The sequence below is a fragment of the Hyaena hyaena genome, unplaced genomic scaffold (genome assembly GCF_003009895.1).
Source record: "Hyaena hyaena isolate Hyena2069 unplaced genomic scaffold, ASM300989v1 scaffold_23, whole genome shotgun sequence".
Taxonomy (NCBI): Eukaryota; Metazoa; Chordata; class Mammalia; order Carnivora; family Hyaenidae; genus Hyaena; species Hyaena hyaena.
This window is the reverse complement of record NW_024080655.1, coordinates 1,266,025-1,285,875: the sequence shown is the minus strand read 5'-3', so window position 1 is coordinate 1,285,875 and position 19,851 is coordinate 1,266,025. Positions and strand designations below refer to the sequence as shown.

The 19,851-nt window shown below is 44.3% G+C and overlaps 1 protein-coding gene across 2 annotated transcripts in view; it reads left to right on the top strand.

Annotated features, from left to right (window-relative positions):
* Positions 1-19,851, top strand: part of CUNH11orf49 (chromosome unknown C11orf49 homolog) — a 200,200-nt gene that overhangs the window by 166,357 nt on the left and 13,992 nt on the right. For both annotated transcript variants that reach the window (XM_039226757.1, XM_039226756.1), the window contains exon 4: positions 8,565-8,649. In XM_039226757.1, the coding sequence (XP_039082688.1) occupies positions 8,565-8,649 (85 nt within the window). The remainder of the gene's footprint in view (positions 1-8,564; positions 8,650-19,851) is intronic.

The following is a 19,851-nucleotide window of genomic DNA, read 5'->3' as shown; positions in this document are numbered from 1 at the left end:
CCTAGAAATAAATAAAACATTAAAAAAATTAAAAAAAAAAAAAAAGAAAAGCATCTGACTCTTGATTTCAACTCAGGTCATGATCTCACAGTTCAAGAGATCTAGTCCCTGGGCAGGCTCTGCACTGGCAGCCCAGAGCCTGCTTGGGATTCTCTCCCTCCTCCCTCTGTCCCCCCCACCCCACCCCACCCCCCGCTCACACACTCTCTCTCTCTCTCCCACAAAATAAATAAATAAACAGTTTTTAAGAATGTGAATGGATTTAGATACTAAGCTTGAAATAACTTCCCTGATGAGCCGCTGGGCCCTCTGAGAGCTTATGGTGCCAAGATCCTGCTCCACATTTTGGTGTCCAAAGCTGCCTCCCATTTCCTCAATAAATTGTCAGGAGACTGTGCTTGTGCCAGAATAGCTGGCCCTGCTGCTGCTGCTGGAGAGACGCTTTCTTTTCTTCTGGCACTGGTGCCTCCTCCCTCAGCGCCATATGGCTGCCCGTCCTGGGCATGTGCGACCTCTGCTGTGGTTCGTGTCATCAAAGATAAGACAGTGTCCTGGTCCTTGAACTCCCAACAGCGCCATCATGGTGGACAGAAAAGATGGTCTCCCTTGGTGTGTGGGGTCCTTGTCATATAAGACCAGGCCTCTGGGTCAGTGCCTCTCTGAGAGCTAAGGACGGCGACGGTCAGCCTAAGCACCAGACCAGATTGCCATGATATGCCAGACATGATCCCTGCAGAATTTTCAGACCCTGATTAGAAATGCTCATTAAAGATTTCTTTAAATCTTTGATAATATGAACAATTCCTGGGGAGTTTCTCTTGTTCATTCAAAAAATTGCCATGTAATTGTCACCATGTCTGATTTAATACTTTGCCCAGAACGCGTATACTGGTCAAACAGAAATAATCATTTGATGCTGGGCTCAGTCATAATGAAAGAAAGACAGAAAGAAAGACAGACAGACAGACAGATAGATAGAAAGAAAGAAAGAAAGAAAGAAAGAAAGAAAGAAAGTGAAAGAAGGAAGGAAGGAAGATAGAAAGAGTGAGAGTCCGTCTTTCAGCCTCTGTTTAAATACACTGAACATAGGGGCGCCTGGGTGGCTTAGTTGGTTAAGCGTTCGACTTTTGCTTAGGTCATGATCTCGCGGTTCGTGGGTTCGGGCCCCGCGTCAGGCTCTGTGCTGGCTGCCAGCTCGGAGCCTGGAGCCTGTTTCGGTCTGTGACTCCGTCTCTCTCTGACCCTCCCCTGCTCACGCTGTCTCTCTCTCTCTCCTAGAAATAAATAAACATTTAAAAATAAATAAATAAATAAATAAATACACTGAACATGCTCTGGGGAATAATGAGCCTGCAACAGATGGGGTTAATAATAAAGGCCCAACTACTTCACCCCACAGGTGTCAATGGAAGCCAGTGCTTCTCATTCCTTTTGTGAAATCATTTCCTTTTCAGTGAACTAATTATGATTTCCCTCCATTTGTAATATAAAACACAGTGCTCTCAAAAGAGATAAAGTTTAAGAACACAGCCTGCTCTCCTTCTGGGGTTTGCTTGACAGGAACATAGCTCTAGGATGTCAGCAGTCTTCCTGTGACTTGTGGGACCACATGCTACGTGGGGAGTGAGGCTGTCACATGTGTTGCCTCCTTCCCCTTCTCTCCTCCCTGCTCTCCTCTCCTCCCTGCTCTCCTCCACTCCCATCCCCCGCCTCGCAGACTAGCCCCGAGTAGTATTTACTCAGCTGCGGACTGGTACCAAAGCCTCAGTGCACTGGGGGTTAGGAAAGGGCTGTGTGGTCATGCCCCAAACTATCCATGTCCTTCCGAGCATCTCTTGGCAGAGCAGACTGGCTGAGGGTGAGTGTCATTTAGAATGAGCATTCACAAGCCCTGCAGAACAGAACATAAAAACAATCACAACTGAAAATTGGAGAGTCCACTCATGGGCTGTGGTGTTCTCTGGCCTCTGTGGCCGCCTATTGAGATTATGCAGCCCACCAACTAGAGGTTGTTCAGTCTACTGGGATTCCCCGAGGCTCAGTAACATTTCATTATCTGTAGCTCTGGTCCTAGCACTAGCTCCCCCAGCCATCAACATTTGTCGGCACTCACAGAAACAAATTCAGACTAAACCTCATTTCATCCCCCATCCTTTTGGAGCTAAAAAAGCTTGATTTTGGCTTTGAGGAAGGCTTTCTCTCAGGGATGGACAAAGATATGGCACTAGTTCTTTCTGTCTGGACCTAGTTTATTTTAATGTTTGTTTATTTATTTTTGAGAGAGAGCACGTGTACACAAGCAGGGGAGGGGCAGAGAGAGAGGGAGACACAGAATCCAAAGTAGGCTCCAGGCTCTGAGCTGTCAGCACAGAACCCAACACGGTTCTTGAATCCACAAACTGTGAGATCATGACCCAAGCCAAATTCAGGACTCTTAACCAACTGAGCCACCCAGGCACTCACCATTGGTCTCCTTTGATGACACCACTCTGACCCTGGAAAGGGCACCATTTCCCAGGAGGAGCAGAGGCATCCGAGTATACAACCACACACCACCACAGTTCTTCCTGAGCAAATGTGTGGGCACACGGGGTGGTCTTTGAGGAGGATGTAGAGATGACTAAGCTGCCCCCACAGAGCAGGAATTTAGCAAGAAGGCAGACCAGATGGAGAAAAGACAAGAGAAGATTTTCATCCTCCCTTTCCAAAAAAGGAGGTGCGAACAGGTTAGCCCTTGATTATTGGGCATCAGCAATTTCTGATTAGAGTAATATTCTTAGTCAAAGTAACCTCACCTATCACCCCCTAGATTTGAGTGGAGATAACCAACAAAAGAATATTCTAAGCCAGGGGCTGGTTATCTTGAAAACTACAGTATTCGTGCTAGAGTTGTAACAGTAGTAAAGTGAATTAGTATGAAGTAAACCTTGGGCTTCCCCTGGTCTTCATGGTAAAATTGGTGATATATTCCTATGAAAACAAATATCCAAGCTGACAATTTAACATTGATAAAGAAGGTGTGCCAGGAGTCAGCAAGCAAGTGGAGTGAAGTCCACCGGCCAGGACCTATTGTGTTCGCTGAGGGTTGTGGTACCTACCAAACAGGACATTTCCCATTTTCAGCACTTCACGGCTCTCAGCATCTCCTGATGTCCCCTTACACTTGTAGGCATGCCTCCTGTGCTGGGGAGTCTCCACCTCTGTGTTCACACAGTGACCAGAAATCTCTCCCTCTGAATTTTCCTCTGGGGCTCTATGCAATGCATGTGTTTATTCATTCCTTCAACAAATATTTACTTGTGTGTGCCAGGCATTGTGCTAAGGGCTTTAAGTCTAAAGATTTCTTAATTTTAGGACTTTAAGTTTTAATCAGTTAATAATTATAAAGTAATCCTATCACTTCTTCGGCACTTCAATCATTTTTCAGAAAGGTGCCTTATATTTAAATTGCCTCGTTTGGTTTTTACAACAATCCACGAGGTAGGTACTGTGGTCATTCACATTTCTAAGAGGAAACCAAAGTTCAGAGAAGTTATGTAACTTGTCCAAATTATACTGGTGGTTAAGTAGTGGAGCCAGGCTTTGAAGCAAGGTCGTCTGATTACAAAGTCTGGGCTCTGCACTCATACAACTGCCCTGCCCAGTTTCATGTGGCCCGCCTGCGGGTATCTGTATGTTTAACTTCGATAGAAAGCCCGTCAGTCACCTGGTGTGAACAATCCTACCATCAGAAGTCAAGTCCTCCATAAACCAGCTGGATCTCACCTGCTGGTAGAACTCGCAGGGCCTTTGGAGCTAGTGTCAAATACTAACAGAGCACTTTTGATGAGCCATTGTTCGAAGCCCTTTACATTAACTCACAACAACTGTATGATGGTGATACTGTCACTGTCTTCATGTTATAGATGGGGAAACTGAGGCACAGAGCGCTTAATGGTCAAGTAATTTGAAATCAGTGGCAAAGTTGGGATTTTGACCCAGGCAGGATAACTCTGAAGTTTATGCTAGGAGCCACCGTGCTACACTGTGTCGCCTCTGGAGAGGAGAGGACCGACGTGAAAGCCTCTGGTCCAGAGCCAGGCACACAGTCTGGAACTGTTACAATGTCGAGAATAAGAGTGTGTAACAGCTCTGACCACCTACAAAAAGAGAAGCACCAGTTTATGGAGAATGTTCTGATGTTGATTTTATACCAACATTGTGCCTTTGCCTTTAAACTTTCAGGACCTGCTGGCTGATGCTTTCCTAGTTGGGGGTGTGGGGTTCCTTTAGAGAAGGCAGTCTGCCGGTACACACCACTTACCTTCCCTGCACCTGCCGGGGAAGAACGAAGAGCTGCTGGCAGGTGGGCGGGGACGAGAAATGGCGGCGAGCACAGGTGCACTCATGCCCCGCCCTCCCGTGGCCTGTGGCCCGGCACAGACTGCTGGAGCTGCAGCCTTTCCTGTTGACAGTAATTAGACCTTTCAGACTTAATTTCTTGCATGAAAAAAATCCCAATTCGCTTGAATTGTCTCCTTGATCCAGTTCACCTGGAGCTATTTAGTTCCCGCAGTTTGTTTGGAGGGAAAAACAAGCTCTTAAGCCTTCACACATTATGGTTGATAAGATCAAGGTGCTGAAAATGTTAGTTGGGTAAATGCTGGAGCCAGACTGCCTGAGTCTGAATTCCAGGTCTACCTCTTAGGTGTGCGTGATCCGAGTTCTTGTGTCTGTGAAATGGGGATAGCCATAGTGAAAATTAAATGAGACGACATAGGAAAAGCCCTTGCAAGAACAGTGCTTTACAAATGTAGGCTGTTAATATTATTATTAATCCCACCCAGGCTTCAGACCCCATCTTTCCCTCCCAGCCTCAGATCTTATTCTGGGAAGCCATGTCCCCCCAGGCTCTGGACCCTTCTTTTGTCACTCACCAGATGACAGTCAGCCCTTAAACAACATGGGTTTGAACTGCACAGGTCCCTTTATATATGTTTTGGTTTGGTTTGGTTTGGTTTGGTTTGGTTTTTCCAATACAATACTATAAATGTATTTTCTTTATGTTTTTCTTAATATTGTTTTCTTTTCTCTAGCTTACCTTATTAGAAGACTATAGCACTTAAATACATATAACACACAGAATATAAGTTAATTGACTGTTATCAGTAAGGCTTCTAGTCAACAGTGGGCTATTAATAGTTAAGTTTCTGAGGTGTCAAAAGTTATACATGCCCCTAACCCCACAATGTTCAAGGGTCAACTGTACTTCACCTCCCTAAGCCTCCATGTCCTTATCTGTGAAGTGGAGCTGGGAATAATGGACTCTACTTCATAAGGTTGTTGTGAAGGTTAAGTGAGCTAATTCAAAGCTCAGTGACTATTCAGTCTCCATCCCGTTGTTCCTGAGGCACAAAGCGCTGCCTGAAAGGGCCTTTGAGATCTTGGAGAGCTCTTAGAGGGCCCAAAGTAGGCATTTAGGGTTAACTAGTGCCTGAGTGTAAGCCTCGGAGCTAAGAAGACTGCTGGCTTGTTCATCACTATAATACTGTGCCTGGCACTGAGGAGGCCCATGGTAATACGAAATGAAGGAATACTGCAAAAGAATATTTAAAAACCTGTTTGGCTCAGGCAACCTGACAGAATTTCAAGGCAGACTGCAGGTGTTTAAGCACTTAAACTCAGCAGGAAACACCTTCCTCTTCTCTCCTATCTTTGCCCCCAGGATTTAAAAACGAAACTAAAATACCCCCCATTATTTGGTGTTTCTATATGTTCTAGACATTCTGCTAAGTACTACATAGACATCATCTCTTTTAATCTTGACTTCAACCCTGAAAGGTGTCATCATTCCCGTTTTATAGATGAGAAACTGAGATTTAGAGAGATTGCGCAATTTGCCCAAGGTTGCACAACTGGTAGGTTGCAGAGTGAAGGGTTGAACCCTAGCCTGAGAGACAGGAAGGGGAAAGCTCCTATTTGCTCATCAGTGTTCTGATTTTGGAACAAGTTTGACCACTCGCTATTCTCCCAAATACCCACTGCTCAACTGAGGAGCATCTCCAAGTAGCAGATGCATCTCTCTCAAAATCATCTGGCTTTGATATTATCCAGCCACTACATTAGTAGAAGTAGAAAAGCTGTCTTCTACAATTAAGGTGGCAAAAGTTCTCTATTTGCCTAGATTTTCATTCATCTCTTTTTCTGACTATCTTCCTCATTTTCCATTTGGGAAAGTCAAGTTCCAGAAGTGGTGAACAAGCTTTATTCTGTTATCTGATGTATTTAGTATTTCCAAGAGCTGTTGTTGCATTAGAGAAATACAAAATGAGTTTTGTAAATCATCCTTCTGTCTTTGGAAGCAACTATTTGAAGTACATGAGTTAGAATGTCATCAAGAGCCTAAAGAAAGCTGAGAGTCTGGAAACCAGGAGGCTGAGATTGATATCCAACCTTGTCTTTCTTGATTCAGCATGGGAGTTACACAGTTCTCTAGGCTTCTCATTTTCCTTCACCTTATTTATCTTCCCAAGGATATCTTGTAGGTAACTTTGGGGGACAAATGTGAATTTCTGTGAAACATTTTGACGCCCCAAGAATGATATCAGATACATCCACCAATTAGCCTAGGAAAGCAATGATGATTCAAAGATAGCAATTTCTTTTATAGGCATATTTGTGCTTCGCTGATATTGCATTTTTTACAAATTGAAGGTTTGTGGCAACCCTGCATTGAGCAAGTCGATTGGCGCCATTTTTCCAATAGCATTTGCTCACTTCATGTCTCTGTGTCATGTGTTGGTAATTCTCACAATATTTCAAACCTTTTCATTATTGTTGTGGTGATCTGTAATCAGTGATTACAACTTGCTGAAAGCCCAGATGATGGTTAGCATTTTTTAGCAATAAAGTATTTTTAAACTAAGGCATGTACTTTTTTTAAAGATATAATGCTATTGCACACTTAATAGATTGCAGCTTAGCGTAACCATAACTTTTACATGCACTGGAAAACCAAAAAATTCATTTGATTCACTTTGTTAAGATATTTGCTTTATTGCGGTGATCTGAACCAAACCCACAATACCTCCAAGGTATGCCTGTATTTACTTCCTGCCAGAAATCACTCCTCTTTGTACAGGGAGTTCTGGAGTGAGAATAATGTGGGAATCCATTAGATTCAATAGCTTTTCTCCCCTTTCTTCACCTTTCCTGCCCCTTACCTTAAATCTGTGAGACCATGAGTGGCTCTTACTCCATCCCTTGAAGAGCAAAACCTCCTACCAGGCTGTGCTCGAGGTCAGGCGAGTGAGGAGAGGAAAGTGCACACCCCACTGTGGCCAAGATGAAGACCACAAAAGCCATCTTGATCCTTTGACCTATATTGGCACTGAGCCTGTTGCTTTGGTGACCCCAACTTTGGCAGTGTGGTTAGTTTAACTCTCTGCCCCCACCTGGAATTGAGCTTTGATGAAAAAGTAGTAGGAACCCAGGCCTGTCCCTGGAGATTTGGGGTTTTTATCTTGGAAAAGCATCAACCAAACTAGCAGGGCAGGAGATCTGGATTCCTGTGGCTTGGGCTAAGTTGGGTCCAAAGAAACCAAGTGCCTGTGATCATCATCTTCATTCCCCGAATGTGGCCATGCCCTCTGGATTCCCTTCTCTCACTCATTCTCCCAGTTAGGATGGCTTCCAGGTTGCCTGCTCTTGCTTTACCATTAGCTTGTCCTCCCATATTTGAAATGCTTTGGTATACAGAATACTTGTGGATTGCTGCTGCCTGGCTGACCTAAAATCTTCCGCTTTGGTACATGCAATAACAAAACAACCTTTACACATCAGTGTATTTCCCTTCCCTTGGGAGCCCAGAGACCTCCCTGAGATTTGCGTCTCTGGGTTTTCTGTTGGGCTGCAGAGCCTCATCCTGGCTCATCTCTCCCAGGGCACTGCTTCTGCATATCAAGAGTCATCTGGCTGCCTTGATTGTATATCTTGAACATTTGTCTTGGCTTCCTATAATAGGATGACCAGATTTTTGTGCAGGCATCCAAAAGAAGCCAGCCTGTGCAATACTGGATGACAGAGTAATAAGGTCTGTGGGTTGCTATGATGTATTCTTCTCCATATATTGCAAGACTGAGTTTGCCTTAGTAGTGCTTCCAGATATCTGTGGATGGTCTTTGGGCATTTTGTGGTGAATGCTACCATGCCAGAGAATTTCAGATTTAACCGGCTTTGAAATGATTCGTTCTTGTAGATTTTCATACACAAGGAAAAAGCCAAACTAAGAAGGTGGATCAAGGTATCCCTCTTGTTGCCTTCTCACCTGACCGTTTTTGAAACCAGGGAAGCTCCTGTAGACAAAATGCTATAGCTGGGTACCTTCCACCCAGGAAAAACTTTGCAGAAACATTGATCTTAGAACCTCACTCCCAGAGGTTAGTGGCCACCACCCCCAGAACACTAACTCACCTTTACAAGAGCAGCTCTACTGAGACTAGGTCGGAAACCCATGAAATGGCCAAACGAAGAGCAGTGACTTCACACGCAGAGACCTAATGTGTTCCTCTCCATTTCAACTTCAGATTTGCTGACCATGAGAGAATATCACTGTTTGCTGCAACTGCTGTGCCCGGATTTCCCGCTGGAGCTCACACAGAAAGCAGCCAGGTAGGTCTCCCAGCCTCTAGAAGCCAACCCAGCCCTTGAGGGGCCAGGGTTTCTTGGAGAAACCTGAAATATATACAAACAAACAAGCAAACCATTAGGAAGAATACAAAACCATTAGAGAGAAACTGGCATTTGGAGAGGGATCTATTTGGGATTTGCCCAAAAACATAATACTCACTTTCTGCCTTTCCAAAGGGAAGCCAAATGATCCTTTGTGGTTTCTGTGGGCGGGCCTTAGGGTCTGCAGATAGAGTTGGGGGTGGGGAGAAGAAGACACACACACACACACACAGAAATCTCTAGAAGATATTCTGAGAAAAGAAGGGGCAAGAGTTGGCAGTGACCAGTGAGTGAAGGAATAGATTGAGGTTGGAGACTGGAAAGGTATGGAGGCGATAAAGTCCAACTGAGAGAAGGATAAATGATATTATTTATGCTAAAAGAAGATTTTCAAGATTAGTCCAGAACCAGGAAGTCTTGGCAGAAATAGTTTAGAAGCCCCTTACTTCTGCGTTTGGTTTCATGGTCATTCCCATTTTTGAGTAAATGAGGCAGCTGGACTGTGCCTCAGTTACCTTTTATTTGACATGCAACTTGAGCTAAGGTGGCAAATGGAAGAATTTCAAAAATTGTGTTGTCTGAAATTGCCAGAAAAGAGGATTTTTAGGGAAATACTATGTATTATACTATACATGATGGATACGTGTCATTGTACATCGGTCCCAAAAATACACATGAAGGGTAATGTGAAGTATGGGGTGGGGCTGGGGGGGGGGGTTCATGCTGTGTCAGTGTAGCTTCATAGATCGTAACAAATGTTGCACTTCAGTGCAGTGCAGAGAGTTGATACTGAGGAAGCTATGCAAGAGTGGGACCAGAAGCATGTGGTAAATCTCTGCACCTCCCCCTCCATTTTGCTGTGAACATAAAACTGCTCTAAAAAGTAAAGTCTTGGTTTTTATTAAATTTTTTAATGTTTATTTATTTTTGAGAGAGAGACAGAGAGGGAGAGGGGGCAGAAAGAGAAGGGGAGACACAGAATCCGAAACAGGCTCCAGGCTCTGAGCTGTCAGCACAGAGCCCAATGTGGGGCTCAGACTCATGAACTATGAGATCATGACCTGAGCCAAAGTCAGATGCCCAACTGACTGAGCCACCCAGGCACTCCAAAAGTAAAGTCTTAATAATATTTTTTTAATGTCCATCTTAACCTCAATCATAATGTATTGCATTGTGATTTATACATAATGCATTTACCTTCTTTGTTTCATTTGAATTCATTTACCTTAATTACCTCACTTAATCCTTATAAAATGTGTTACCTTCCTATTTTACTCAAGAGGAAACTGATATACCTCAATTTTTAAAAAAAGGGAGGATTGTGGGAGTGGGGATGGGCTAAATGGGTAAGGGGCATTAAGGAATCTACTCCTGAAATCATTGTTGCACTATATGCTAACTAACTTGGATGTAAATTTTTAAAAAATAAATAAAAAATTTTTAAAATACCAAAGAAAAAGAGGAAACTAAGGCTCAAAGAGGTCAAGTATGTTGCCTGAATTTACTGATAGCTTGTAAGTAGCAGAGGCATGACCTGAACCCAGGGCTGCCTGAATCTGGAGACTTTGCCCTTAACCGCCTCACACTCCTGCCTGCTCATTCTGTGAAATAGTTTCTGTGTGGGGGTTTGACCCATTGACAGGTCAGCTGCCCTGGCCACACTGCACCAGGAACCACCTCAGCCCTGAAGTGAGCCAAGCAGCCCCTCTGTGGCAGCAACAGACACCAGCCTCACACCCGGCCAGCCTGTTGGGCAGTTCATAGCTCGTGCTCTGATTTTGCTGGTCATGTGCAAAACTTGTTTAGTGATCGTGCAACCAAAATCTTCTTCCCCACATTGTCTAGTGGATACTTACCTTTTCCAATGACCCTTGGCCCCTGGTAAAAGAACAGGTCAGATTTTTATCATTTTAACTTGTCTGCTACCCAAAGGAGATAGACATTTTTTTTTCCATAGTTGAAAATAAAACGTGGGAGGTTATCACCTGTCATTTAAAAGCAGCCACCTGGAGTCACCTTCAGATTTCCAATGATAGTGCTCTCTGGGGTCAGATCATTTTAAGAAAGATTCAGCCCCAAAATTTGGGGGGGAAATCTCTTAAAGACTGTACTAGGATTTCTACATAGCTGAATAATAAAAATCAGCTGTGATCTCTACCTAAAGAATTCCTAGAGAAAAGGAGCCCTAAGTATAAGTATATGTGCTCCGTGAAGGCAGGCAGACTCTGTACCAGCCTTGCATGCTCCTGGATCACTGTTGCTCAGACCAGTACCTAGATCCGTGCTACACATTCATTGTCTCCCGATTGAATAAACATATGAATGACATCCCTTATCAGGCATTTTACGTGGTTCTAATAGTGCATGATTCTCAGTAACTCTAAGAACAAAAATCAGCAACTCTATCCTACATCAATTTGTTCATTCGTTTATATATTCATCAAAAAAATTTTTTTTATAATGTCTTATTTATTTCTAGGAGAGAGAGAGAGACAGCGTGAGCAGGGGAGGGTCAGAGAGAGAGGGTGTCACAGACTGAAACAGGCTCCAGGCTCTGAGCCGGCAGTCAGCACAGAGCCCGACGCGGGGCCCGAACCCACGAACCACGAGATCATGACCTAAGCGAAAGTCGGATGCTTAACCGACTAAGCCACCCAGGTGCCCCTCATCAAAAATTTTTAACAGTTTGGGGCACCTGGGTGGCTCCATCTGTTAAGCGTCCAACTCTGGTTCTCAGCTCAGGTCTTGATCTCAGGGTCATGCTGAGCCTACTTAAAATAATTTTTTTAACAGCTTTTTGGGAAACAATTCACATGCCATGTAATTCACCCATTTAATGAATTTTTTTTTTAATGTTTATTTATTTCTAGGAGACAGAGAGAGAGACAGCGTGAGCAGGGGAGGGTCAGAGAGAGAGGGAGTCACAGACTGAAACAGGCTCCAGGCTCTGAGCTGGCAGTCAGCACAGAGCCTGACGCGGGGCTCGAACCCACGAACCGTGAGATCATGACCTAAGCGAAAGTCGGACGCTTAACCGACTAAGCCACCCAGGCACCCCGTCACCCATTTAGAGTATAAAATTCAGTGGCCTTGGGGAGCCTGGATTGGCTCAGCCAGTTAAGCATCTGACTCTTGATTTCAACTCAGGTCATGATCCCAGGGTTGTGGGATCGAGCTGTGCATCAGGCTCCATACTGCTTAAGATCCTTTATCTCTCTCTCCCTCTGACCCTCTCCCCTGCTCACATTCTCTCTCCCTAAAATTAAGAAGAAAAAAATAAGTAAAAATAAATAAAACTTAATGGTTTTGGGGCACCTGGGTGGCTCACTTGGTTAAGCATCCAATTCTTGATCTCAGCTCAGGTCTTGATCTCGGGGTTATGAGTTCAAGCCCTGCATTGGGCTCTGTGCTGGGTGTGAAGCCTACTTAAAAAAAAAAGAAGAAGAATTCAGTGGCTTTTAGTATATTCACAGAGTATATTCATATCCATCAGCACATTCAATTTTAGAACATTTTAATTACCCCCAAAAGAAATCCTGCACTCCTTAGCCACTACTCCTCAATCCCTCCCTCCTCCCCAGCCCTGGACAACCACTAATCTACTTTCTGTCTCTATAAGTTTACCTATTCTAGACATTTAAAATGAAAGGAATCATATAGTATGTGAAAGACTAGCTTCTTTCACTTGGCATAGTGCTTTCACGGCTCACGCATGTTGTAGCAGATGTCAGCACTTCATTCCATTAACTATGTCTTGACCTCCAGGAGTGATTATGCACACTAGGGATACAGTGATGAATAGATACCATTCCTTCCCCTCAAGGAGCTTAACATTGGGTTTAGAAGAGGATCCCTTGGGCCCTACTCACTGTCTGCCACCACTCTGTAACATCTCACCTTGGTTTCTGTCACTCCAGAACAGCTACTGTCCTCCTTTCTTGAAAAGTAGGTGGAAAGTTAATGAGGGTGACCTTCTATAAGATTTTCAACCCCTAGCAGCCACAGCTTTGCACTTGACCCATCCAAATTCCAGACCCTTCTGAACAATATGATAAGTGTAAGCACTCAAGATTTGAATACAAATAACACCAAGAATGAACTATTGGGACCTCATCAAAATAAAAAGCTTCTGCACAGTGAAGGCAACAAGCAGCAAAACTAAAAGGCAACCAATGGAATGGGAGAAGATACTTGCAAATGACAGATAAAGAGTATCCAAAATCTATAAAGAACTTATCAAACTTAACACCCCAAAAATTAATAATCTAGTGAAGAAATGGGCAAAAGACATGAATAGGCACTTCTCCAAAGAAGATGTCCAGCTGGCTAACAGACACAATGAAAAAATATTCAACATCACTCATCATCAGGGAAATACAAATCAAAACCACAGTGAGATGCCACCTCACACCAGTCAGAATGGCGAACATTAACAACTCAGGCAACAACAGATGTTGGCGATAATGCAGAGAAATCTTATTTGCACTGCTGGTGGGAATGCAAACGGGTGCAGCCACTCTGGAAAACAGTATGGAGGTTCCTCAAAAAGTTAAAAACAGAACTACCCTACGACCCAGCAATTGCACTAATAGGTATTTATTCAAGGCATACAGGTGTGCTATTTCAAAGGGGCACATGCCCTCCAATGTTTATAGCAACAGTATTGACAATAGCCAAAGTAAGGAAAGAGCCCAAATGTCCATCAACTGATGAATGGATAAAGAAGATGTGGTATATATAGACAATGGAGTATTACTTGGCAATCAAAAAGAATGAAATCTTGGGGTACCTGGGTGGCTCAGTCGGTTAAGCATCCGACTTCAGCTCAGGTCCTGATCTCACGGTTCGTGGGTTCGAGTCCCATGTCGGGCTCTGTGCTGACAGATAGCTCAGAGCCTGGAGCCTGTTTCTGATTCTGTGTCTCCCTCTCTCTCTGACCCTCCCCTGTTCACGCTGTCTCTCTTTCTCTCATAAAAAAAAAAAAAAAAAAATGAAATCTTGCAATTTGCAACTACATGGATGGAACAAGAGGGTATTATGCTAAGCAAAATTAGTCAGAGGAAGACAAATATCATATGGCTTCACTCGTATGTGGAATTTAAGATACAAAATAGTTGAACATAAGGGAAGGGAAGCAAAAATAATATAAAAACAAAGAGGAGGGCAAAACATAAGAAACTCTTAAATACAGAGAACAAATTGAAGGTTGCTGGAGGGGTTGTGGGAGGGGGATGGGCTAAATGGGTAAGGGGCATTGAGGAAGACTCTTATTAGGATGAGTACTGGGTGTTATGCATAAGGGATGAATCACTGGAATCTACTCCTGAAATCATTATTGCACTATATGCTAACTAACTTGGATGTAAATTTAAAATTTTTTTAAAAATAGAAGTAACACAGTCATCTAAAATGCATGGATTCTTACAATTATACCAACAGACTTGAGAGCGGTATTCCCTTGGCTGTGGCTGGAAGCAAAGCTTATTCCCTCCTCACCAGGAGGCCTATTGTTTGATAGAAAATTCAGACCTCTTCATGTGAGGAGGAAGCACTGCAGCCAGTCCATGCCGGTAGCAGTGTGAGGGATTATGGGAATGCAGGTAGAAACAACAGAAAGGCCTGGGGCAATCCTCAGGATACTGGCTATGAAATTAGAGGTGAATTCAGAACCTGGGGAGGTTAGTTTGCTCCCTGTGTATGAGGCTTTGTGTCAGCCCTGCCTCCCCAATACCATTCTTTGCCCACTCCACTCCAGCTGGTGTGTGGGTACAAAACTTGTCTCTGTCCCCAAAGCATTCTCTGATGGTTTAAGCTATTCTTATTTTGTCCCCAAGATTGAGATCCCAGCTTCCTCACACCCAAAGCCAGGCTTCTGATCAAAATCACAAATGGGGGTGGTGAGGCCTTCAGGGCAGTTACTGTTGTGGAAGAGGCCTCACGCTGTCCTGTCTCATGGCTGGGCTTACTATGCTCAGGGCCCTGAGGTATGGGGACAGGCCACAGAAGGAGGCTCCAGGCTGTGATGATGTGTGCATGGAAGAATGTAATCCACATGCAGCTGCACAGTTCAGCCTGTTCGGGGGCATGGCGTCTCCACATGTGCCTGACTCACGGGCTGCAAGCACCGCAGCCAGGCCCTGGGGCAGCAGATGTGAGCCGGAAGCGCAGGACGGGAAAGCACATGACAGGCCTCACCCCAGATGCCCTCCACCTCGCACATCCCTGCAGTGGTAGGGGTCATCAAGACATTTCATATCCCTAAGTGATCACCACAGCATCTCTCTCTCCATCCTCCATGGACCGGGAGTCTTTCCTGAAGGTGAGGAACACTGCCGTGTCTGGCAATTGGAGCCAGACTTCTCGAGTTCAAATCCTGCCTTCACAGTTCACCAGCTCGTGCCCTTGGGAGAGTTCTGTTTTGAGCCTCATTCCCCTCATTTATCAAATGGAAATAATAATAGTTGTAATAATTGAAGAAGTACGTAAGGTGCTTAAAACAATGCCTGGCACAGAGTAAACTTTCAGTGTTAGAAGTAGTACTATTCACCCTGACCTGTAAAAGCACAGGCATCATAACATTGGAAAGACCTGGATGTACGTGCCACTGGGGCCCTATTAACTGGATGACCTTGAGAATTTCTCATAACTTCTCTAAGCCTTATGTCCATATCTGTAAAATGGGGAATGACACCAACTCACTCAGAGGGTAGTGTAACTTTCAACACCAACAAGAAATATATATATATCTTACAAATATATATTTATAAATATTTATATAAGTATATATTATAAATATTTATAAATATTAGCACATTGTAGACATTTAATAGTAATAGTTTCTTGCTGTTAAAATAATGTGGGCATTATTATTATCATTACCAGATTTTTTAAAAAAATAAACAAGAAGTTTCACAGCCCCCTAAGGCAGCTATTTCTGGCCTTTTTCACTTCAGAACACTCAGAAATTAATACACACATAACAAAAAGTCAGTAAAGATGACTTTGACTGCCTGTGATTAGCCTACAGGCTCTGGCATCCTCCCTGCAGTAGGGAAAGGGGTGATTCAAGAAGCATTGATGTGGCAGTTAGTTATTCACATAGGGAAAAATAGAGTTAGATTCCTACTTCGTATTCAGAAGTCAATTTCATATTCAGAAGTCAATCTCACATAGATGACAGGCCTAAATATGAAATGCAAAACTAAAATGCTCTTAAAAGATAATAGAGGAAAATACACTTATGGCCAACAGGTAGCAAAAGAATTCTTAAGATACAAAAAGCCCAAGCCCAGTGGACAAGATTGATCAACCTGACCACAAACAAAATTACACGCATTTACTCATTCAGTTCATTGCAGGTACCTTCCAGGTGCTCAGAACAGAGCAGTGAAGAAATATAGTCCTTGCCCTCCATGGAACTGACTTTCTAGAGCAAGGAGAGTTATCAGATAGAAAGCAAGAATTCCCTGATGGCAAGCTGAACACCAGCCACTGCCGTCCCTAAACCCTGGGACTACCAGGGAGTTAAGAATTAAAATTTTCAGGGGAGTCGCCTGAGTGGCTTAGTCGGTTAGGCGTCCGACTTTCGCTTAGGTCATGATCTTGTGGTTCATGGGTTCGAGCCCCGCATCGGGCTCTGTGGTGACTGCCAGCTCAGAGTCTGGAGCCTATTTCCGAATCTGTGTCTCCCTCTCTCTTTGACCCTCCCCTCTTCACGCTGTCTCTCTCTCCTAGAAATAAATAAAAATATTTAAAAAATAAATAAAAAATAAAATAAAATTTTCAGGGGGCGCCTGGGTGGCTCAGTCAGTTAAGCATTTGACTTTTGGTTTTAGCTCAGGTCATGGTCTTCCAGTTTGTGGGTTTGAGTTCTGCATCGGGTTCTGCATGACCATGTGGAGCCTGCTTGGGATTCTCCTTTTCTCTCTGCCCTTCCCTCCTTTCCTCTCTCTCTCAAAATAAATAAATAAACTTTAGGGGTACCTGAGTGGCTCAGTCAGTTTGGTGTCCAACCTCAGCTCAAGTCATGATCTTACAGTCTGTAGGTTCGAGCCCCACATCAGGCTTTGTGCTGACAGCATGGAGCCTGCTTTGGATTCTCTGTCTCCCTCTCGCTCTGCCCCTCCCCCACTTATGCATGCACTCTCTCTCTCTCAAAAATAAACATTAAAATTTTTTAAATTAATTTTAAAACAAGAATTAAAATTTGCAGTTCAACCAAAGATAGCACAAACAAAATTGAAAGACAAGTGAGAGACCAGGAGATTTATATGTATATCTAACAATAGATTGACCTGCAGAATTTTTTTTTCCAAAAAAGAGTTTTTTAAAGAACTGCAATACAATGAGGAAAAGATGAAGAACCTCAGTAGAAAAATAGCCCAAGGATACAAGCAGGCAATACACAGAAAACTCTAACAGCTAATAAACATATGGGCATATTTTCATGCCCAAGCCCAGTAGTAATCAAGGAAATGCCAGTGAAATTGAGATGCCACTTCATATCAAATGACAAAAATTTTGAAGTCTGGTAATCCCAGCGTTGGTGAGGATGTGGGACTCTTATAAAGTGCTGGTGGCAGTATAAATTGGTACCATCCCTTTGGGGCAATTTAGGCAAATCTAAAAAAGTTCACAGGTGTCCCTGGTTACAAGGAAATAATGCAGTGTTATTTGTAATAGCTCCCATTGGAACGCCCTGCAAATCCCTCTGCAGAGGAAAGGGTAAGAGTGGTATCTTCATACCATTCATGGAATGCTACACAGCAACTGGAATAGATACAGGCAGAAATCTAGGGGCGCCTGGGTGGCTCAGTTGGTTAAGCGTCCGACTTTTGCTCAGGTCCTGATCTCACGGTTCGTGAGTTCGAGCCCCTCATTGGTCTCTGTGCTGACAGCTCAGAGCCTGGAGCCTGCTTCAGATTCTGTCTCCCTCTCTCTCTGTCCCTTGTTCTCTGTCTCTCTTTCTCTCTCTCAAAAATGAATAAACATTTAAAAATAAACAAACAAATAGATAAAAAACAAAGAAATCTATGCACCAACACTGATATATCTCAAAACATCAAGTTCCAGAATGATACACAGAGCTTGAAAACAAGCAAAACAAAGCGAGATCACTTTTTAAGAATATAGGCATTTGTGTGAGTTCATATAGTATTAAAAAACATGCAAAGGGATGCTAACTCACCAGCTTTCAGTGGTGATTCCAGAGGAAGAGGGTAAAGGGGATGGGAGGAGGGAGGGCGCACAGGTGGCTTGAACGGTATGTGTAATATTTTCCAAAGCGTTTAAAAATTGAAGCAAAGATAGCAAAATGTTAAGGTTTGATGAAGTTGGCTAGGGGTACATAGATGTTTGTTATGTTGTTCTGTGTAATTTTCTGAAGTTTTAAATATTTCATTTTTAAGGCCCAGGTGGAATGATGAGTGGCGGGTGAAAAAGCAGTCTAGGGGAAATAGGCAGCCTGGAAAAGAAGCAGGTTCTCACCTGATGACCCAGAGGTCCTTAGAGAAGCCAGTGGTTCTGGAGTTTAAGGAGTTTGGGGACCAGAAGGGGAAATGAGCGCCTCGCAAGGCTGTGCACTGGATTTGGTCTTTATCCTAAGAGCGAGGAACAGTTCTCCCCTAACTATAAGGCTTCTTGGGAAGGGCTGGGATATGGGGTTTGAGTGGCTGTGCTCGGCCTCCCAGCTGTCTGCAGTGGGAAGGCCATGGGGCCTCAGCTTCCAGCCTTCGGGGGCAGATGCTGTGTGGTGCTAACCACCTCCAGGGGTGGGAGAAGGGACAGCGCCACCCGCAGGAAGGTGTGATTGCTGCTCCTAGGCACACAGCCTACCTTTTCTTTCCAGGTGCAGCTGCGATTAGAGTCAGAGAGACCTGAGTTTGAATGACAGCTCTTGCCCTTGTACCTGCAACCTTGGCCAAGTTTCTGAATCTTTCTGAACCTCTGTGTTCTCAGTAAAATATTCATTGATCTTACCTCATAGGATTAATATGAGAAGGAAATGAAATGATGGCTACATATTGCTGACACAGTAAAACCCTAATGAATATTAACCGTTGTCGTTGGGGGGTATTTTGTTGTTGTTGTTTTAATGTTTATTTTTGAGAGATAGAGAGAGACGGAGCACGAACAGGGGAAGGGCAGAGAGAGAGGGAGACGCAGGCTCCAGGCTCTAAGCTGTCAGCACAAAGCCCGACGTGGGGCTCGAACTCACGAACTGCAAGATTATGACCTGCGCCAAAACCAAGAGTCAGACACTTAACCAACTGAGCCACCCAGCCGCCCCTGTTGTGTTGTTTTGTTGTCTGCACTCCCTGGATCCAGCTTCTTAGGCCCTACAGAGCAGGTGGGGTTTGGGGTACCCCTGGCTGGAGCCAGGGGAGAGCAATGACCCAGACTTCCCAAGCTGCTCTGCGGGCCAGGACCTGCGGCAGCTCGTGCGGCATGGGGGTGCATCCCACACAGCCCAGAAGAGGAAGTGTCACAACCCTAAGGAAGTATCCCAGGAAACCTTGGCAGCAGCTTCTTCCCCCACCTGCAGAAGGTGGCCAGCATGTGGCTTCAACCTCACTCACAGCCAGATACAAAAGGGCAGCCCCCCAAGGTGCACTGTGAGCCCAACAGGCTTCGGGACTCACTTCACCCCTGAGAGACCCTGGTCATGTGACCTCCTTAAAGAAATGCAGCCATGGAAGGTGGCTCTTCTTTCTGGCCCTGGCCGAGGGCTGGCTTCCCCCCAAAGTGGACTCGAAACTGGATAGCTGGCTTCCGCCTGAGAGCCTCTGCGTGGTGGGGTGATGATGGTAGCACTTACTTCCTCTGAGCTATATTTTTACTTGCTATTTTGAGTTCTTCCAGCACCTTAAGCCAACTAGAATACACTTATTGATAGCAACTAACCCTTGTTGTGAGTGTTCGTCATACACCGAGCACAGGACATCATTACAGGGACTTTTCACAAGGATCCCATAAAATAGGAACTATGATTATCTCCTCTTTTCAGACAAGGACACTGAAGCTCAGGGAGAAAAGATAACGTGGCCAGCGCGTGGTGGAGCTGGGATTTGATCCCAGGGCTGCTAACCAAGCACTGTAGGTAAACGGGTGCAGCCCATGTCATCAGTCCAGGGACACCGACCC